The sequence below is a fragment of the Drosophila serrata genome, unplaced genomic scaffold, assembly GCF_035046125.1.
Source record: "Drosophila serrata isolate PLE 108 unplaced genomic scaffold, ASM3504612v1 contig_47, whole genome shotgun sequence".
Taxonomy (NCBI): Eukaryota; Metazoa; Arthropoda; class Insecta; order Diptera; family Drosophilidae; genus Drosophila; species Drosophila serrata.
Genome location: NW_028256945.1, coordinates 149,368 through 166,245, shown reverse-complemented (window position 1 = coordinate 166,245; position 16,878 = coordinate 149,368). Strand labels below are relative to the sequence as shown.

At 41.4% G+C, this 16,878-nt stretch overlaps 1 protein-coding gene across 1 annotated transcript; it reads right to left on the bottom strand.

Annotated features, from left to right (window-relative positions):
- Nucleotides 1–13,282: 13,282 nt before the first annotated feature.
- Nucleotides 13,283–14,457, bottom strand: LOC147644970 (heterochromatin-stabilizing protein CFDP1-like). Its single transcript, XM_086836639.1, has 2 exons — nt 13,533–14,457; nt 13,283–13,465 (listed from the first exon to the last, which is right to left on the bottom strand). Exons 1-2 carry the CDS (start codon nt 14,201–14,203, stop codon nt 13,375–13,377), a joined length of 762 nt encoding a protein of 253 aa, XP_086692765.1. The 5' UTR covers nt 14,204–14,457; the 3' UTR covers nt 13,283–13,374.
- Nucleotides 14,458–16,878: the final 2,421 nt, after the last annotated feature.

Genomic DNA, 16,878 nt, shown 5'->3' with positions numbered 1-16,878 from the left:
GCGGCCAATACTCGACATTTTAAAACATTATAATAATTTTATTTAAAACTAGGAAAATATAAATTCATTACTTAGACTAGAAAACGTAGATAGACAATTAAACATTAAAACTTAGAATACCAATGATAAATAAATATACGCCCTTCGACTCAATTTCGGGCCTTAATAAAAATGATGGCAAAACAATTTTTGGCAAGTTGAAGGAAAATGTTATTCGCGCCGACTGAAGTTAAATTTACATGTTGCAACAACAAAAATAATAATTGGAATTGGAGAAGCATAAAAGCTCTCAGCATAAATAGCCTCAAACGCAATCGCCTTATGTATCAGCGTTCCTCTTTTCTTTCCCTTTCCCTCTTCGTTTTCTGCCGTTGGTTCGGTTAAATTTCGATCTTTCTTTTATATTAACGGCTCATAATTTGGGACATTTTTTTTTCTTTCCAATTCATTTCTTTTTTTTTGTACTTGAAATTGTTTAAATTATTACTTCGACACTCACCATTTTCTTAACTCCACCGATGAAAGCGCTTTCCTCGGAAGCTAGCTGAAAATTGGGATGAAATGATACATGCAAAAGAAAAAAAGAATTCACGTCCCTAAAAGAGACCACGAAGATAGGGGGAAACTATCAGAAAATGACGCATTCGGCCCGCACTATTTAGATCGATTTTTCCATTAATTTTTACAGGAATGCAGCGAATTAATATTTCTCTTTGCCGCACATTGCTCTTTACATATGCCTAAGTTCATTTCACATCATTCTTTTTTTTCTTGCAATTTTTCCGAATTTTAACCTAACTTAAAATTTCTATTTTTTCTTACACTAATTTTCCATGTTATCTTCACTGACACTGGAACAAAATGGGGGTAGAAAATTCCCTTTTTCTCTACAATAGTTCGTCGCGATGAGGCATGGGGCTCGAATTAAATGCACTTTGGCCGGGATCGCATTGCGGCGGCGAGTTCAAAACGCCCGAAAGAATTACATTAAACTAATCGCAATGCTTTGCCGAAGCCTACGCCTACACCGACTCTGGCATAAAAGCTCGTACGACTGCTACCGAATTCTCTGCTTAGTTGTGCTCTCTAGAGCTGTTCGCCAAGGGGACAAAGGTCGTTCTACCGCATTCGGCGATTAATTGTGCTTCAACCCCATAAAATTATATAAAAAGTAATATTTTCCCCAGCTCTGGTAAGCGGGGCGACGGGGAAGTCCTCCTCCTAGAATTCAGATCCAGGCGCCTAAAAGAATCCAAGAAGCTGCGCCGGCGTCGTTTCGTTGCCTGCCCCTCGCCTCTCCTGGGGCCTTCGAGCGGTACAAATGCAGCCTTTAAAATTCTTAAATAAGTTTGAGCTGCCTATGCTTTCCCCTTTCTGTACGCTCACCTGTTTGTTCGCGGCTCAGTGGCCAATAACCAAAATTTTATTCTCAGCACTTTGCACACTCGCGAATACTTTTTTTCCGAAAATCTGTCGCCAGCTCAAAATATGGGAGTCACTACGCTTCAGCAGCCAAAAATGGAATGCTGGAAGATGACGCCGGAAAAGTGGCGGTAACCCAATGTGAAAGTGGGGGAAACGGGGAGACCGTTGACAAATGCCTCTGTTACTCTCTCACCCGATCTTTCGTGCCCTAGCCGACCTACGCTTGCTACACTGGCAAAGCCGCCTTTCGACACATGATCGACCAACAGATGGCGCTAATAAAAGTATCTCATACCGAGCAAGCGCTACAAAATACCCCCCTAGCAAGATCAGGCTTGGGGATCAACACTCCAAGACTGATAAACAGCTTGCGAGGCTACTGCTTTATATCCTTGGCGTGGAATCGGCCTACATAACGCCCCTGCAAATCTTCAAGATCATAGTAAACTTGTCCGATCTTATCTCTTACTCTAGCTTTTATGAAAGACGGACCCAACTTTGCGTTGTACCCAGTTGCGAAATTGCTCTGCTTAAAATTCCTTCGATAAACTTCTTGGCCTTTACTAAAAGATACTTCCTTCGATCGCAGATTATATCTTCTTTCATTCTTTTCGAATTGGTTTTTCATTATCTCCGATGCCTTGCTGCCAGCAAGTTCTAAAGAATCCTCTTTCGTGAATGCCAAAGACCTATCTTCAAGCAAACTAAGAGCTCTCAACACCTTATACGTTGCACCAGATGAGATGAAATGCTGCCCGAAAATCATATAATAGGGTGAAGTGCCTAAACTAGAGTGAACCGCTGATCTGAGAGCACAGCAGATGCTGCTTAGCTGCTCGTCCCAATCCTTCTGGTCGCTGCGTACATACGATCGTATGGCAGCTATCACCGATCGATTTACCCTCTCGGATGCGTTAGCTTGTGGCGAGTAAACGGCGGTAAAAGTGTGTGAAATTTTGTACTCCCTCAACAGCTTTTGGAACAATTCTGATTTAAATTGAGATCCATTATCTGAAACAATGGTCTCTGGGACCCCAAAAGTATGGAATAAATCCTCCTGCATATATTTCACAACCACGTCCGCTGTCAATTTCTTCACCGCCTTCAGAAAAACGAACTTGCTGTAGTGATCTAGCACGATAAATATGGCCACATTTCCACTTCTTGACCTAGGATACGGGCCCAAAAAATCCACGTAAAGTTTTTGGAAAGGCCTCGCGGACTCTGGTGCTACTCCCATAGGTGGTCTTAAAGTGCTAAAGTGCCAAACATTCCTTTTCGCTAACCGTGTACGACTTTTGAGCCTTGTTTAACTTTTTCGATACAAAGGCTATCGGGCATTCTTCACCACTCTCAGCTTTCTGAACCAAAACTCCTCCCACTCCGGAGTTGCTAGCATCGCAATGAATGTAAAATGGTTTACTAAAATCAGGACTACGAAGCACTGGAGCCGAGCAAAGCATCTCCTTTAATTTTGTAAACGCTTCTTCTCCTTCCGGAGTCATTACAAACTTCTGCCTAGGCTTTAAGAGGTCTGTCAAAGGAGCTGATACAGCTGCAAAATTACTGATAAATTTCCGATACCATCCGACCATTCCGAGAAATCTTCTCAGTGCCTTTAAAGATCGTGGCAGTGGAAAATCCGTCATTGCCGATATTTTTTCGGGGTCTGTTCGAACTACTCCCTCGCCCACAATATGGCCCAAATATTTAACACTTTTCATGCAAAATTTGCTCTTCTCCACATTCAAAGTTAATCCAGCGGCCCTTATGCGACTGGAAACCGTTTCTAAAACCTTTAGATGACCCTCAAAACTATCTGATACAATCAAGAGATCATCTAGATATACAAAGACTTCATTTCTGAGTTCTGCGGGTATTACCTTATCCATCAACCTGGTCATCGTCTGCGAAGCATTAGTTAAACCGAAAGGCATTACCTTATACTGGTATAACGGCTTGCCAGGGATCGTGAACGCGGTTTTATCGCGCGACTGCGGATCTAATGGAATTTGCCAATAGGCGTCCTTAAGATCCAGACTTGAAATAAAATTTGCTTTGGGAAGACGACTTAATATGGCATCAATTTGTGGCAAAGGGTACGCATCTTTCTTGGTTACGGCGTTTACCTTCCTGCTATCGAGGCAGAGTCGTACCTTTCCTGGCTTCTGCACCAAAACGACGGGCGAAGACCAAGGACTATATGATTCCTCAATTACGCCTAGCTGAATCATACGGTTGACTTCCTCGTAAAGCAACTTTTCCACACCTGGCGAAACTGGAAAATGTCTCTGTTTCACAGGCTTGGCATCTCCAACATCGATAGAATGAGAAAGTATGCTCGTTTTTCCCAAACCTTAAACCGCAAAAGATGGAAACTGCTTAATGACTGACTGCAATTTAGACTGCTGGATGTCAGACAAAACATGGGCATCGCTACTTAATTCATCTATACTCATTTCAGGGGGCAAAAGTTCGAAATTGGTCCAAAAGTCAATACCCAAATACAGGTCCTGACTCAGAGAAGGAATAATATATAAATCAAGCTCATGTATCTTTCCCTCATACTGAATTGGAGTCTTTAATCGGCCTACCACTTTTTGCTGTTGGCCATCGGCAGTATTAACTGTGGTTGCCACCCTTTTAAACGCCATTCTCTGTTAAATAATTTGATTGGCCAAATTCCCACCGACGGCACTCATAGATGCACCAGTATCTAAAAGACCGAGCACCAATCTGCCTAGAATTTGAACCTCTGCGTACGGCCGTCTATCCATGTTTTTGTATCTGATGGCATTTATCGTTTCAGCCGCTCGCCAAAAGTCTCTCATTCTTTTTGCATTTCGAGAATGAGTTCTAACTGGGTTTATTGATAAGTCCGGTAATTGTCTGTGCTGTATTTGCTGATGCCAAAAAACTGTTGCATCAGTAGCTGCCTCCTCTAAGCTAGTATTCATTGCTGACTGACATCGGAATTCGCTGGCTTGTTTCGGAGAACACACGGCTGTTGTCGGGGTCGTGTGTTCAACTTCCCGTTTTTTTGGCATTTGTGGCAGGACGGTTTGTAAGAATTTGGGGTACCGCAACCGTAACAGAATATTTTCCGTCTTTCCTCACAATCGTGATACCGGTGCCCTTCCTGTCTGCAATTCCAGCATACCAATGCTGGAGCATCTACCTCTGCTACCTGCTCAACGTCCGAGAATTCAACTGCATCATCCGATAGATACTCCTGCACAAGTTCAGACACTTGCTTCCGAAAAGGAACAGGTTTCTGATACCCATAAGTACGCTTCACATCTTCAAGGAAGCCTTCCCTACGCCGGCAGATATCTCGAAGCTTTTGGACTGAGTCTATGCTCACGTTCAACAGCTCGTGCCTTATTTCCGGCCGCAAGTTCCGGCGAAGAGTTTCTACCAGATCTTTCTCTGGCATGGGAACTGTTAGACAGTCTGTGATCTGTACCACAGCATCGTAAAAGGAGTCAAAACTTTCCCTCTCTCTCTGCTTTCTGTCACGAATTGTCTCTCTCAGATCCACATCCGTACGCGTATCTCGGAACTGTTTTCGTAAAGCCTCGGTAAGCAAATCCCACCTGGAACTATCGGATTCTTTATGAAACCGCCAATAAAACTCTCTCGCTTGTCCCTCGAACAGTACGCTGGCATTTCCGCAAATCAAATCAAAACGCGAGTTGAGGGTTTGTCGAGTTAACGCCTCCACTCGATACAAAAATGTATCTACACTCAATCCGTCTGGAGACCCGTTGAATCGCAGCTTCCAACTGCTAATAATTTGTCCAACCTTATCCGGACGACTACCTAAATCGGATCTAGAAAAAGCTGACGTGGGCCTGTCTGGGATTTCAATATCCCCTGCTACTGGTTGAGTTCCGAAGTTATGAACAGATTCGTTTGACCTTGGCGGCTCCTGCGTCTGCGCCGCGAAATTTGCCTGAATTATTTGGCCCATCTGTTCCGTAAGCTTGGTTAGTAAATTTTGCTGCACTGCTTTTAGCTGTTGCGCTACAATGTCGCTGATCGCTTCAGCATCAATGCTGCTCATCGCTTGCTTTTTTGGAGCTGGGGTCTTCGCCTTGGCAGAATTTCCCTTGGCCTCGCAACCAGGACAACTGCCCTGCTTCTTGACCAACGCGTCTGCGCATTCCTTGTGGAATATATGCCCACAATTCCCACGGCTTACTTGATCTGGTGTCAAAGCCTTTCCGCAGAGCATGCATTTCGTGGATCCCGAAGCCTCTGGATCCATGGCTAACTTTTAAATAAAACCAAAGCAAAGTAATAAATTCTGGACGACTACAATTCAAAACGAACCAGATTCAAAATATGCCTACTAAAAATTTCTAAGATCCTATATCCCTATATAAAAATTATAAACAATGTAGAAATTAGTCTAAAATTTAATACAAGAAACAAAAATTGAACATAAATAATGAAGACTTTATCCAAGTTCCGAACCTTAAGATCGCTATGGAATCTATATAGATCGAAGCCTCAACTCAAATCCCTACATTAAATGTAATTAATAATAATAATAATATTTAAGAAATACAATGATAACACCTGAAATATAGAAAAATATAAACACAAGCAATCAAAATTTTGTTTCGCAACGAAAATCAAATCAAATCAAAAATCGACAATCAACAAATCAATACAAAAAGTCTGGCCAGCAAGCATAGCAATGCTTGTAATTAAAATGCACTTATATACAAACAAAAGGTTTCGGTAAGCACAAAAGAGAATCGAGAAAAAAAATTATGACGAGCGTTGTTTATCGCTATTTGGCAATAACAACAACACTGCAGAGCGTGTTGCCGTGGTCAGACGAAAGCTTCGCTGTCTGCTATCCGATCGGCCCAAGCTTCTACTCTTCCGTCAATGTTGGGTCTATGCCTTCTGCTAATATCCGTGGCCTGAGTTTCTCTTCTGAAAGATAACCGCTCAGTAAGTCCTATGCAAATAATAACAAAATTAATAAGCCCCTATGAAATGTGTTGTGTCCCTTTGCCTATGCCTATCATCCGTGGTCAAGTGATCGCTTCTGAAAGCAAATGCACCTGCTAGTCCTATGCGTGTGATATGCACCGACTCGGGCTACACGGTGTAGAGTATACACGAGTTTGTCTACTCCCTATTCCTCTGTTGTCGTCTGCGGCCGGCTAGATGCTTCAAACCTGAGTCATCTTCTTCCGTATTCCTATGCTTCCGAACAACTGTGAGTGGGAATTGACATGCCTTCTCACCAGCTGGAGCAACCGTGGCTTGGTGACTACCTGTAAACACAACCTAGTCTTAGCCCACCCCATGGCTGAACGAAAAGTTTAACAATTATTTGTGTGTGTGTCTGTGTGAGTCACATTGAACATATATGTGGCCTTCACGTTGGCCAATTTTATTAAAATTATGAACTGATAATCATAAATGATAATCCTATATGTATGTGGCCTTAACGTTGGGCGCCAATTTTATTAAAATTATAAAAAGATAAACATATTATTTATAAATGTAGCGATTCGTTACATCTGGGACTCTAAATCAACCCCAGGAATCGTGTCCTCCGCCGCCAAGTCTTCCTCATTAACCCTAGAAAGGGCATCAGGTACCACATTCAGCCGCCCGCTATGATACTCTATTTTGAAATTAAACCCCTGCAGTTTTAAAGCCCTCTTGCTAATCGGGAATTTAAGTCTGACTTGGACATGAGCCATTTAAGCGACGCATGATCGGTAATCATGTCATGTCCTTCCACATAGGCTTTAAAGCGATTGATACATACTATGGCCGCCAAACACTCCTGCTCCGTCACCGAGTAATTCCGTTGGGCCTTATTAAGCTTCTTCGATACAAAAGCAATCAGAAACTCATCACCTTCCGGAGTCTTTTGGACTAAAACACCCCCCACTAGAGTTTTACTGGCATCACAATGGATGTAAAAAGGCTGGCCAAAATCGGGACTACGTAAAACTGGTGCTGCACTTTTTAGGCTCTCAAACGCCCTTTTCTCTTCTAGAGTCAAGGCAAACTTACATTTGGGCTTCAACAAATCTGTGTGGCGAAGCTACCGAGGCAAAATTATTTATAAAATTCCGGTACCACCCCACCATTCCAAAAAATCTCCGAAGAGCCTTAGAGAGTTTGGTATTGGAAAGTCGGTCATGGCCGAAATTTTTTCCTGATCCGTTCGTATGACCCCCTCTCCTACGATGTGTCCCAGATACTTCACTGAACGCATGCAGAACTTGCTCTTCTCTACATTTAAGGTCAAGCCCGCCAATCTAATACATCAGGCTACTCTCTTTAACACCCTTAAGTGTGAATCAAAACTATCGGAAACTATCAAGCGAAGTTTTCCCTAATCCAGGAATAGCAAATGATGGGAATCCCCCCTTTTTTGTCCAGCTGCTGCTTCTGGCTTGTAGACAAATCATGCGATTCCGGGCTTAACTCGGTCACCTGCATTTCTGGCGGTAGAAGATTAAATATGGACCAAAAATTAATCCCTAGATACATGTCCTGACTTAGGGATGGAATAACAAAAAATTCTAGTTCTTTAGCGATGTCCACGTAAGTGACTGGGGTTTTCCATCGCCCAATGACTTGTTGCTGGCCACCATCGGCGGTGTGAGCCACGGACTGGCTTCGTTTGAATGGAATCCGTTTTGTAATGATTTTCCTTGCCAAATTTCTACCTACTACGCTCATGGCTGTGCCTGTATCTAGCAGGCCTAGAAATTTCTGGCCAATAACTTTTACTTCACCATAAGGCCATTTATCCATTTTCTTATTTCGGATGGCGTTTATTGTTTGGGCTGCTTCCCAAAAGGCCCTCATTCGCCTAGAGCTTCTGAGGTGCCTTTCGGACGAACAAAATCCTCACTCGCTAAAATGTTCGGCTTAATTATTAAATTTTATGGAACTACCTTGCTATTAATAGGTCTTAATTCGACCATTTTATTACTAAGTTTATTAAAACTCATTTTTCCTAAATGTCGTCGCGATTAGAGGGCTGAGGGCGACGAACACGCGTCAGCTGACGAGGCTGTGTGTTTGCCATGGGGTTTTTTTGCTTCCATTTTTCACACAATGGCTTGCATATGTTTGGGGCATCACAACCATAGCAAAACACTTTTCGTTTTCCCCCACAATCTTGGTAGCGATGACCTTCCTTGCGGCAGTTCCAACAGATCAAAGCTAACGCCTCTATTTAGCTTCCCTCCAATTCGCTCTCTGAAAACTCAGTCGCATCTTCAACTAACTGATCCTCGACCATTTCGGCCACCTGCTTTCTAGCTGGCCAATTGTTCTGATACCCAAAATTTCGTTTCCTCTCTTCGCGGTACTTCTCATGCCGTCTACACATCTCCCTAAGTTCCTCTACTGTTTCAATTTTGAAATTCAGCAATTGGAACCTTGTTTCGGGCCTGAGATTTTTTCGTAATATGTCCACTAATCTCTTTTCCGACAGAGGGGCTTCTAAGTTGTCCCTTAGCTGAGCAATGGCCTTGTAAAAACAATCAAAGCTCTCATTTTCTCGCTGTTTTCGGTCCTTTATAGCCTCCTCGATGTCACCCTCTGACCGACTGTCCTTAAACTGTTTCCTCAATGCTTGGCAGAGCAAGTCCCACCGAATATTCCTAGAGGCTTTGTGAAATCTCCAATAAAATTCCCTTGCCTTACCATCGAAAAGAATGCTGGCATTGCTGCACAGTATTGGAAAATTTCCTCCAAAATCTGCTGAGTCTTGGTTTCGACTCGGTAAATTAAATGATCCACAGGAATACTTCCTGGGCTACCGTCGAAGCGTAACTTCCAGCCATTTATGATCTGGACAACTTTATCTGGCCTGTTCGCTAAATTCGACGTTTGACTTCTGGGAGTTTGTCTTCCCTCAGGTTGGAATTCTGGGGGTATCTGAAAATCTGACAGATTTGATTGGACCAGTTGCGCCATATGACCGGACAACTGTGCCATCATCTCACTTTGCATGTTCTTTACAGCTTCCGTAATCATGGCTCCTACCGCATCGGTGGAGATGGCCGGCTGCAATGTCGTTTCGTTTCCGCTTCTCTCTTCCGAGTTCTTAGCTGCCGTTCCGGCTTTACTTCCTGACGCCTGCTTTGGACCTTGTGTTGTAGAGCTCGTAGACGCTACTTCAAAGCAAACCGTATTGCAGAACGGGCATTTCCCATGCTTCTTAAGCTAGAAACACACGATGCAAACAATTTGCAGCAAGTTGAAAATAATTTGCAGCAAAAGTTTGCACAAATGTTTACACCTATGCAAATATAGCAAGAAAATTTCTTGCTCCAATAAATTTTTGTTTTGCACGCAAACTTTTGCATGACTATTTCGTGCAATATATTGCGTTACTGTCTACACGTATTTTTATTTTTTATTGGAAGTGCTTGCAAGAGAAGCTCATTTGCAAGTTCTGTTGTTTTATGAAAGTCAAGGAATAACGACGTGTTAATATTATGTCGGCACTATATGCTATACATATATGCTATATTAGCAACTTTAATTAATCTTAGAAAAGTGAGTAGATTGAAATCTGCAAAAAATAGAGAGTGTTGGGTGAAAGAGTGGTAAAACGGAATGATTCTCGTAAAATTGGATTAATTTTATTGTGTTGTCGCGATCCCACATTGTGCTTTGTTTGCTGCAATACTGCGACTGAAAGCAAACAGCACATGCAAACAAGCAAGCAACTGACGCAACCAAGCTACGTAGCTGTAAAAAAATGTATACAGACGACAAGCAACAAATATTGCTGCAAAAAAACTTTCCAAGTTCTTTGTTTTGCAGCAAAATGTTTTCACTCGTGTTTAAACGTGCAAATTTGATTGCAGCAATCAACTTGCTGCAAATTGTTTGCATCGTGTGTTTCTAGCTTTAGAGTACGCTGCAAGACAGGCTTTATGGTACTCCTGTTTGCATCGGGTTTTGAAGATGCCTTCTTGCCCTATTTCCTTCCCGCACAAGGTGCAGTTGATTTACGTAGCTTCTGCTCCTTCCATGGCGGTTGGCTAAAGCCGTTAAATTTGATATTTAGCTCTAATATATTTAATAATTCCCTCAGATCCCAATCTTAGAGACCCTAATTAAAAAAAAAAACCCAAAAATAATAATAATTAAATAAAAAAAAACAATAAGTAATAATAAATAAAATAAAAATTAACGAAATTATCAAATATAATAATAATATATAAGAATATTCCAAAAATATGCAAACACCAAAATGTAAACAAACGCTGCGAAAGATAACGATTTAAAACATTTATTTGTCTTCAAGCATAGCTTCTTTCCTAGTTCAACACTAATCATGTGTTTACCAGACATATACATGGGACGAGGGGCAAAGAAAAGAAAACAAAGAACAACAATGCAGCAGCTAACTAGCTCTGCAGCGCTTATGGCTAAGCAAAACGCTCCTCAGTTTTTTCGTATTCTTTCATTCTCCTCTGCACCCACCACTATTGTGATCGGGCCTATTACTCTGTCCATCACCCGTGGCCAGTCAAGCCTTCTAAAAAGATTGATCTGTAAATCCAAGCGTTTAATGTCAAAAAATTTTCCCTGATCATATGGATTCTGATGGACCCTCGTTGAGACTTAATGACCGTGGCCAAGAGATAGACTACTGATTGCCGAGCATCCCTGTATTTCCAAAGCAATCTCCAAGTCTTAACTGCCGATACCTCATCTGTAAGGTATTAAGTAGCCCACTTTTGAGTAATCCTAAGCCGTGGCCGGGTTATCGCTGCTGGCAGCTTGATCACCCGTATTTCCTATGCTGCTAATTTTTAATCAAAGCTGGCTAACGAAACTAGATACTTATTAGCTACGTGAGCTAACCGTGGCTTACATAAGCGTATACAAACGTATTAGCTTTTAAAGCCCACTCCAGAACCTGTGCCGCTAAAAGTAACTAAGTGTGTTGAGTGTGTAAATGTGAATTTATTGCAGACCGCATCTGAATACAGCTCCTGCAAACTTATTTGGCCACATACGGTGGGCGCCAGAAACTATAGGATTCTAAATATTAAACAAATAAATAAATTATAATTGTAACGATTTTGGCAGATGTTCTTATTCCTAGGTCGGCGCACGCTTCTTGTCCCGGCTCGGGCTCGTCGGCTGATTGGTGGTGTTCTTGCCTCACTAGGAAATGCCTATTAAACGAATCTCACAGTTTACATCAATGCGCGCTACGACAAAAAAAATATACATAGCCAAACCAACACATACACTGAGACAACAACTGGTAAACACACTTGCGGGTCATTTAGCTCGCTCCTGATGGAGTTGAAGCGGCTTTGCCCTCCCTTCCATGGTCATCACATCCTATATGCCATTTGATGACCTCTTCTGAACCCTGACTAAGGCATCCCTAAGGAAGGTTGGCTAGCTGAAGACAAATTAAAAGTGGCTATTTACCTCATTATAAAAAGTTTATTCCTAACGATCTAAAATTTACATCCTTGAAATTCGACAATATAAATTTCTTATCAACAATGTACCATAAAACTTATATCTGAATTTAAACTATTTGGAAATGTAGCGACAATGATGTTGTTTCAATCGCGAAGCGATATACATATAAAAGACAATGTATCCTCTGCAAACATTCGCATTTGTAGACATAAACACAATTTCTCTCGGTGTAGAGATCAAAAAGTATAGGGGACATTTTGAGGCTCGCAAAGAGTTGTAAACCTCTTAATTAGGTTTTAATTTTAGGCTTTCGATTATTATTTCCCTTTTTACTTTAAGCTAGCATTCTCTGGGTTTTTCTTTCATATAGAACGGGGACTCCAATTCTAGTAGGACTTAGTATGGCGCATTTGGGGCGTAGTCACAAATTAATGGCTACGAGCCATTCACTTACTCACTCACCAGTAATTATCCCGCGAAGAAAGCGCTTTCCTGCGTAGAGCTGTTGATGAGAAGGCTAAAAGCAAAATCTTACTCCTATCCTTCCGATGTTTATAACAAAACTCTCTGGTGAGCTTCCGATAGCTATTTCCTCACGCATTTTAACATTGGATCTCGGAAATTAATATATTGAAGAATACAAAGGTAAAATTTCAAATTAAATGGCGATTGTCTTCATTGTCTCCTCCTCTTTTGGGCTTGGCTTCCTCCGCTCCCCTCTCGGCCTGAGCGTTTTTTTGCTGCCCAATTCGGCGACGAACATTTAAAGCTGCCGATATTCCTACACAAGAATTTTCTTAGCGCCGTGCTTAACTCAATGCCTCTCGCTTACCAAAAGGTTCATTCTTCTTCTTTTTTTTCTTCTTTTCCAATCTTCTTGAGTGTCACCTATTAAACTTAGAACTTGTCTTCAGCAGCATTCAACTACTCGGTTGCGAGGCCAAAATGGTAAGAACCAGCCCGCTATACCTACAAGCGAGAAGAAGCCGATCGACCATTCCGAAGATAGCAAATTCTTCGGGTGAAAGGCAAAATCTTGGCCCTGTTAAACTTTCTTAAAGTTCAACACGCTCCGCAACCCTCCTATGCCTACCGCCAGGGGTCGCTTAACAACTCACTTGCTGACTCCTAGATGACGCCACGGATATTCATATCCAAGCGTTACCATTTGGCGAGGTAACATAGAGAGACAGACAAACGAAGCTAAATTGACTCGACTCTCAAGTATATCTCATCACTTCGTTGCAAACATTTGGTCAAAATTTTAATACCCTGCTAAAATATAAAAATCAAGTAAATACATTTTGGCAAAAAATAAAATATTCAAGTCAGTTTTTTCATTGTGGTGATCTGTCCGTGATCTGTAAAGTTTCGATTCTAACGTATAAATATGTTTGAATAATTTGAATGCATCTTATTATTTTTAATTAAATAAGATATGATACGGAGGAATGAATACAATTAAAACGCCACGGCTAAGATATATTTACATCAGTTTTGTCGGCTGGACTGCCTCAATTTTTTCTCAATTTCAAACTGTCGTAAATCGGTTCTCTGCAAAAAGTCTTGTCGTTCTAAATATCTGAAATGTTACCAAAATTATAAATATTAAAGATATGTCTGAATATGAAAATAGGTATTAAACTTACCCGTCTTTTCCCTTGTTGTGGGTGCGAAGTTCCTCGTTTATACCTTCGTCAGTTTTAAAGTCCTTCCAATCCACCTTAGACTTTTCCAGAACAGACATTTTTTTCTTTTTTGTAAATTGACTTAAGACTGCGCTGACACTGCTGCCTTTAGCCTGTCGCTTGGGGGCATAGACACTTTCTTCTGTGTGTTTTTTTTGTACAACTAACGACTTTTCGAAGCCGTTCGAGGCTTTGTCTGTGGATGTATGGGAACGTTCAAGTGCGTCGGAATTGACATCGAGAGTTGCTTTATCAGTCGCTTTATTAGAATTGGTTTCCGTCTTAGTTATAATGTTTGTACCAACATCGCTAAGAAAATCGGCCCACAGCGTGTCAGATCGAGTTTTATCGACCTCTTCGTCAGATTGTAACTCCTCCTTTTCCGATGATTTTATGATGTTTTCAGATGCTGCAGATTGTCGGGTCTGGCGCGGAGCTGGTATTGAGACATTTTGAATCGGATCAGTTTTTGATTTAAAAGTTATACGTCGTTTCGAAGATTTGTATTTCGATTCTTCCGGGTTCTCACTGGCGTCTGAATCGTCACTGCTCTCTGGAGTCCCATTATTACAATCAATAGTATAATCTTCATCGCTTTCGGTGTCCGATGTGTTGTGGTTGCTTTTGTTCATAACGTTTGTTTAATTACGGGGACTTATTTTTTAAATACTCTCTAGACACATTCAAAGATTATTTATGTTTACTTTTATCGGAATTCGTCGCAGTGTGACCACTCTTGAAACATCGAATAATACTGTCGGCTTCAGCAAAATATAACAATTATATCAAAGCAGCATCGAAATTTAACGTTTAAGTAAAGCCGTGTTGCCATAGCAAATTCCCATAAGGCACCATCTACCGTCCATCTTCGATGACGCTGGATATGAGTTTACTATTCAAAGTATATAAATTAGGGTATTCCATGTAAATTCAAAAAATTCATTCAAATTCAAAATTTTTTCGCAAGTCATGGCAATAATTTTTTAGTTCTCTATAATCCTTGATATTTTAAATTTAAAATTTATAAATGAAATTAAGATAAAACAACTGTTTCCAGCTGGCTGTATTTCCGATATTTTCCGTCATTTAGCTAGTCAGTCGTATAGAAAATCTATATATATAAAAATGCTCTGTTCGTGTCTACTTCCTTCATAGACTTGAAAAGTTCTGAACCGTTTAAGCCCAAATTTTTACACAACACGCGTTGATGTTCCAGCTCGGTTATTGTCTACTTTTGATGTTGATAGCTTATCTGCGGTTGCGAATATATCAATTTTTTAGCGTTTCCCCGTGCCCCTAATGCTGCGGCCTCTACAGGCAGCCAGCTGAATCAAAGCATTTCCTGTCAAACATCCCAAAAATATTGAAAGAAGAAATTGGAGATAAAAATTTTATTTTTTTGTTCAGGTTCAGTAAGAAACGAAGTCGAGCCAAGAAGTCGAGTTTGGGTCGTCGAAATCGCAATACAGAAGCAAAAAGACGTAAGATTACGAATATGACTGACTGAAGAGCGGGCCTCCATCCGCGAGACTGAGCGGCTGAGAGCAATGCAGATGCACAACGCGGTATCAGCAGAAAGACGAGCAGATAGGCTTGAGAGAAAACGATTGAGAGTTAGGCAGTCGCGTTCTGCAGCAATCGATTTGATTAACTCTCAAAATAATAAACGCGACAGGGCAAGGGTAGCTGAAGCGCGTTTACAGCTTGCAGCAGATCAAAACCTTGCATTCAGATATAATCCAACTGTTGATTACAGCTCGAATCGTAATGTCGTTATTGGCCGGATGCATCAGGCCTGCATTACTGTCAGGCTCCTTCGATTGAATCAGACGAAACTTCGGTCGGAGGAATATATCCATTTGCGGGAGACTGTGATGAATGACCGTAATACAACCAACGTTGGAAAGCTCACGATTTTGCCATTCTCATACATAGGTAGTCCACGCCACATGCAGGAATATGCCCAAGATGCCATTGCATATGTTCGTTGCTACGGCCGTCCTGATTTACTTATCACCATCACATGCGATCCAGCTTGGGACAAGATAGTACAGCTGTTATTTCCTGGACAATCATATAGGGATAGGCATGACATCACAGCCCGTGTTTTCAGACAAAAGCTCAAGTCACTGATGGATTTCATTGTGAAACATGGAGTTTTTGGATCTGTGCGGTGCTGGATGTATTCAGTAGAATGGCAGAAGAGAGGATTGCCGCATGCGCACAAACTGATTTGGCTGTATGATAAAATTACTCCAGATGAAATTGACGATGTTATATGCGCTGAGATTCCACGGGCCGAGGTTGATACGGATTTGCATGAAGTTGTCATCAAGAACATGATCCATGGCCCCTGTGGTACCCTCAACCCATGTTCACCATGCATGGTAGACGGGAAGTGTTCCAAGCGATATCCTCGAGCATTTACAGCCAACACCGTAACAGGAAACGATGGATATCCTCCGTATAGGAGACGGTCAACTGAAGATGGAGGGACTTCGGCAACTTTAAACATGAGAATTGGTGATATTGAGGTAGACAATCGTTGGGTGGTTCCGTACTCACCACTATTGTCAAAATCATACAAAGCGCACATCAACGTAGAATATTGCAATTCCGTAAAATTGATTAAATATAACTGCAAGTACGTGAATAAAGGCAGCGATATGGCAGTTTTTGGTGTTCAGGCAGAAAATGGTGACAGCAATGCAGTACGAGTTGTCGATGAAATCTCTCAATACCAGGCTGGAAGATACATAAGCAGCAACGAGGCTGCATGGCGAATTTTTTCGTTCCCAATTCATGAACGCTATCCAGCTGTAGTTCACTTGTCAGTCAATTTGGAGAATGGTCAACGTGTCTATTTCACAGAACTAAATGTGCAAGAAAGAGTTCTGAATCCGCCTACGACAACTCTGACTGCCTTCTTCACCTTATGCCAGGAAGATGCTTTTGCCATAACCTTGATGTATTCAGAAGTGCCCTCTTAACCACAATATGCCACAGAGAAACGTGGCAGGGTACAGCTAGTATGTATATAAATATTCTATCAGCCGATAAGCAGGGAATTTAAGGTAAAGCACGGTATGGAAAGAATAAAACTCTTTGATAGCACAAAAAAGTTTATTTTCTTTTTCATTAGTTTTTCGGCCTTATTTAAGGGAAAATGTTTCGGTCATATTTTGTTGGCCCGGCTCTTTTAAACGTTAAAATACGTTCAACATATGATGCTTGGTTTTTGGTTTATGTATGCCCGATTTACATGTATTCTAGCGTTGGCGCCTCCCTTGGACAGCTCCCAGACGTT

Bases quoted from the DNA above. Each gene is read 5' to 3' on its own strand.
- LOC147644970 (XM_086836639.1), bottom strand. From the start codon at position 14,203: ATGAACAAAAGCAACCACAACACATCGGACACCGAAAGCGATGAAGAT. The intron at 13,466-13,532 runs GTAAGTTTAATA...GTAACATTTCAG, and splicing joins CACAACAAGGGAAAAGACGG to ATATTTAGAACGACAAGACT.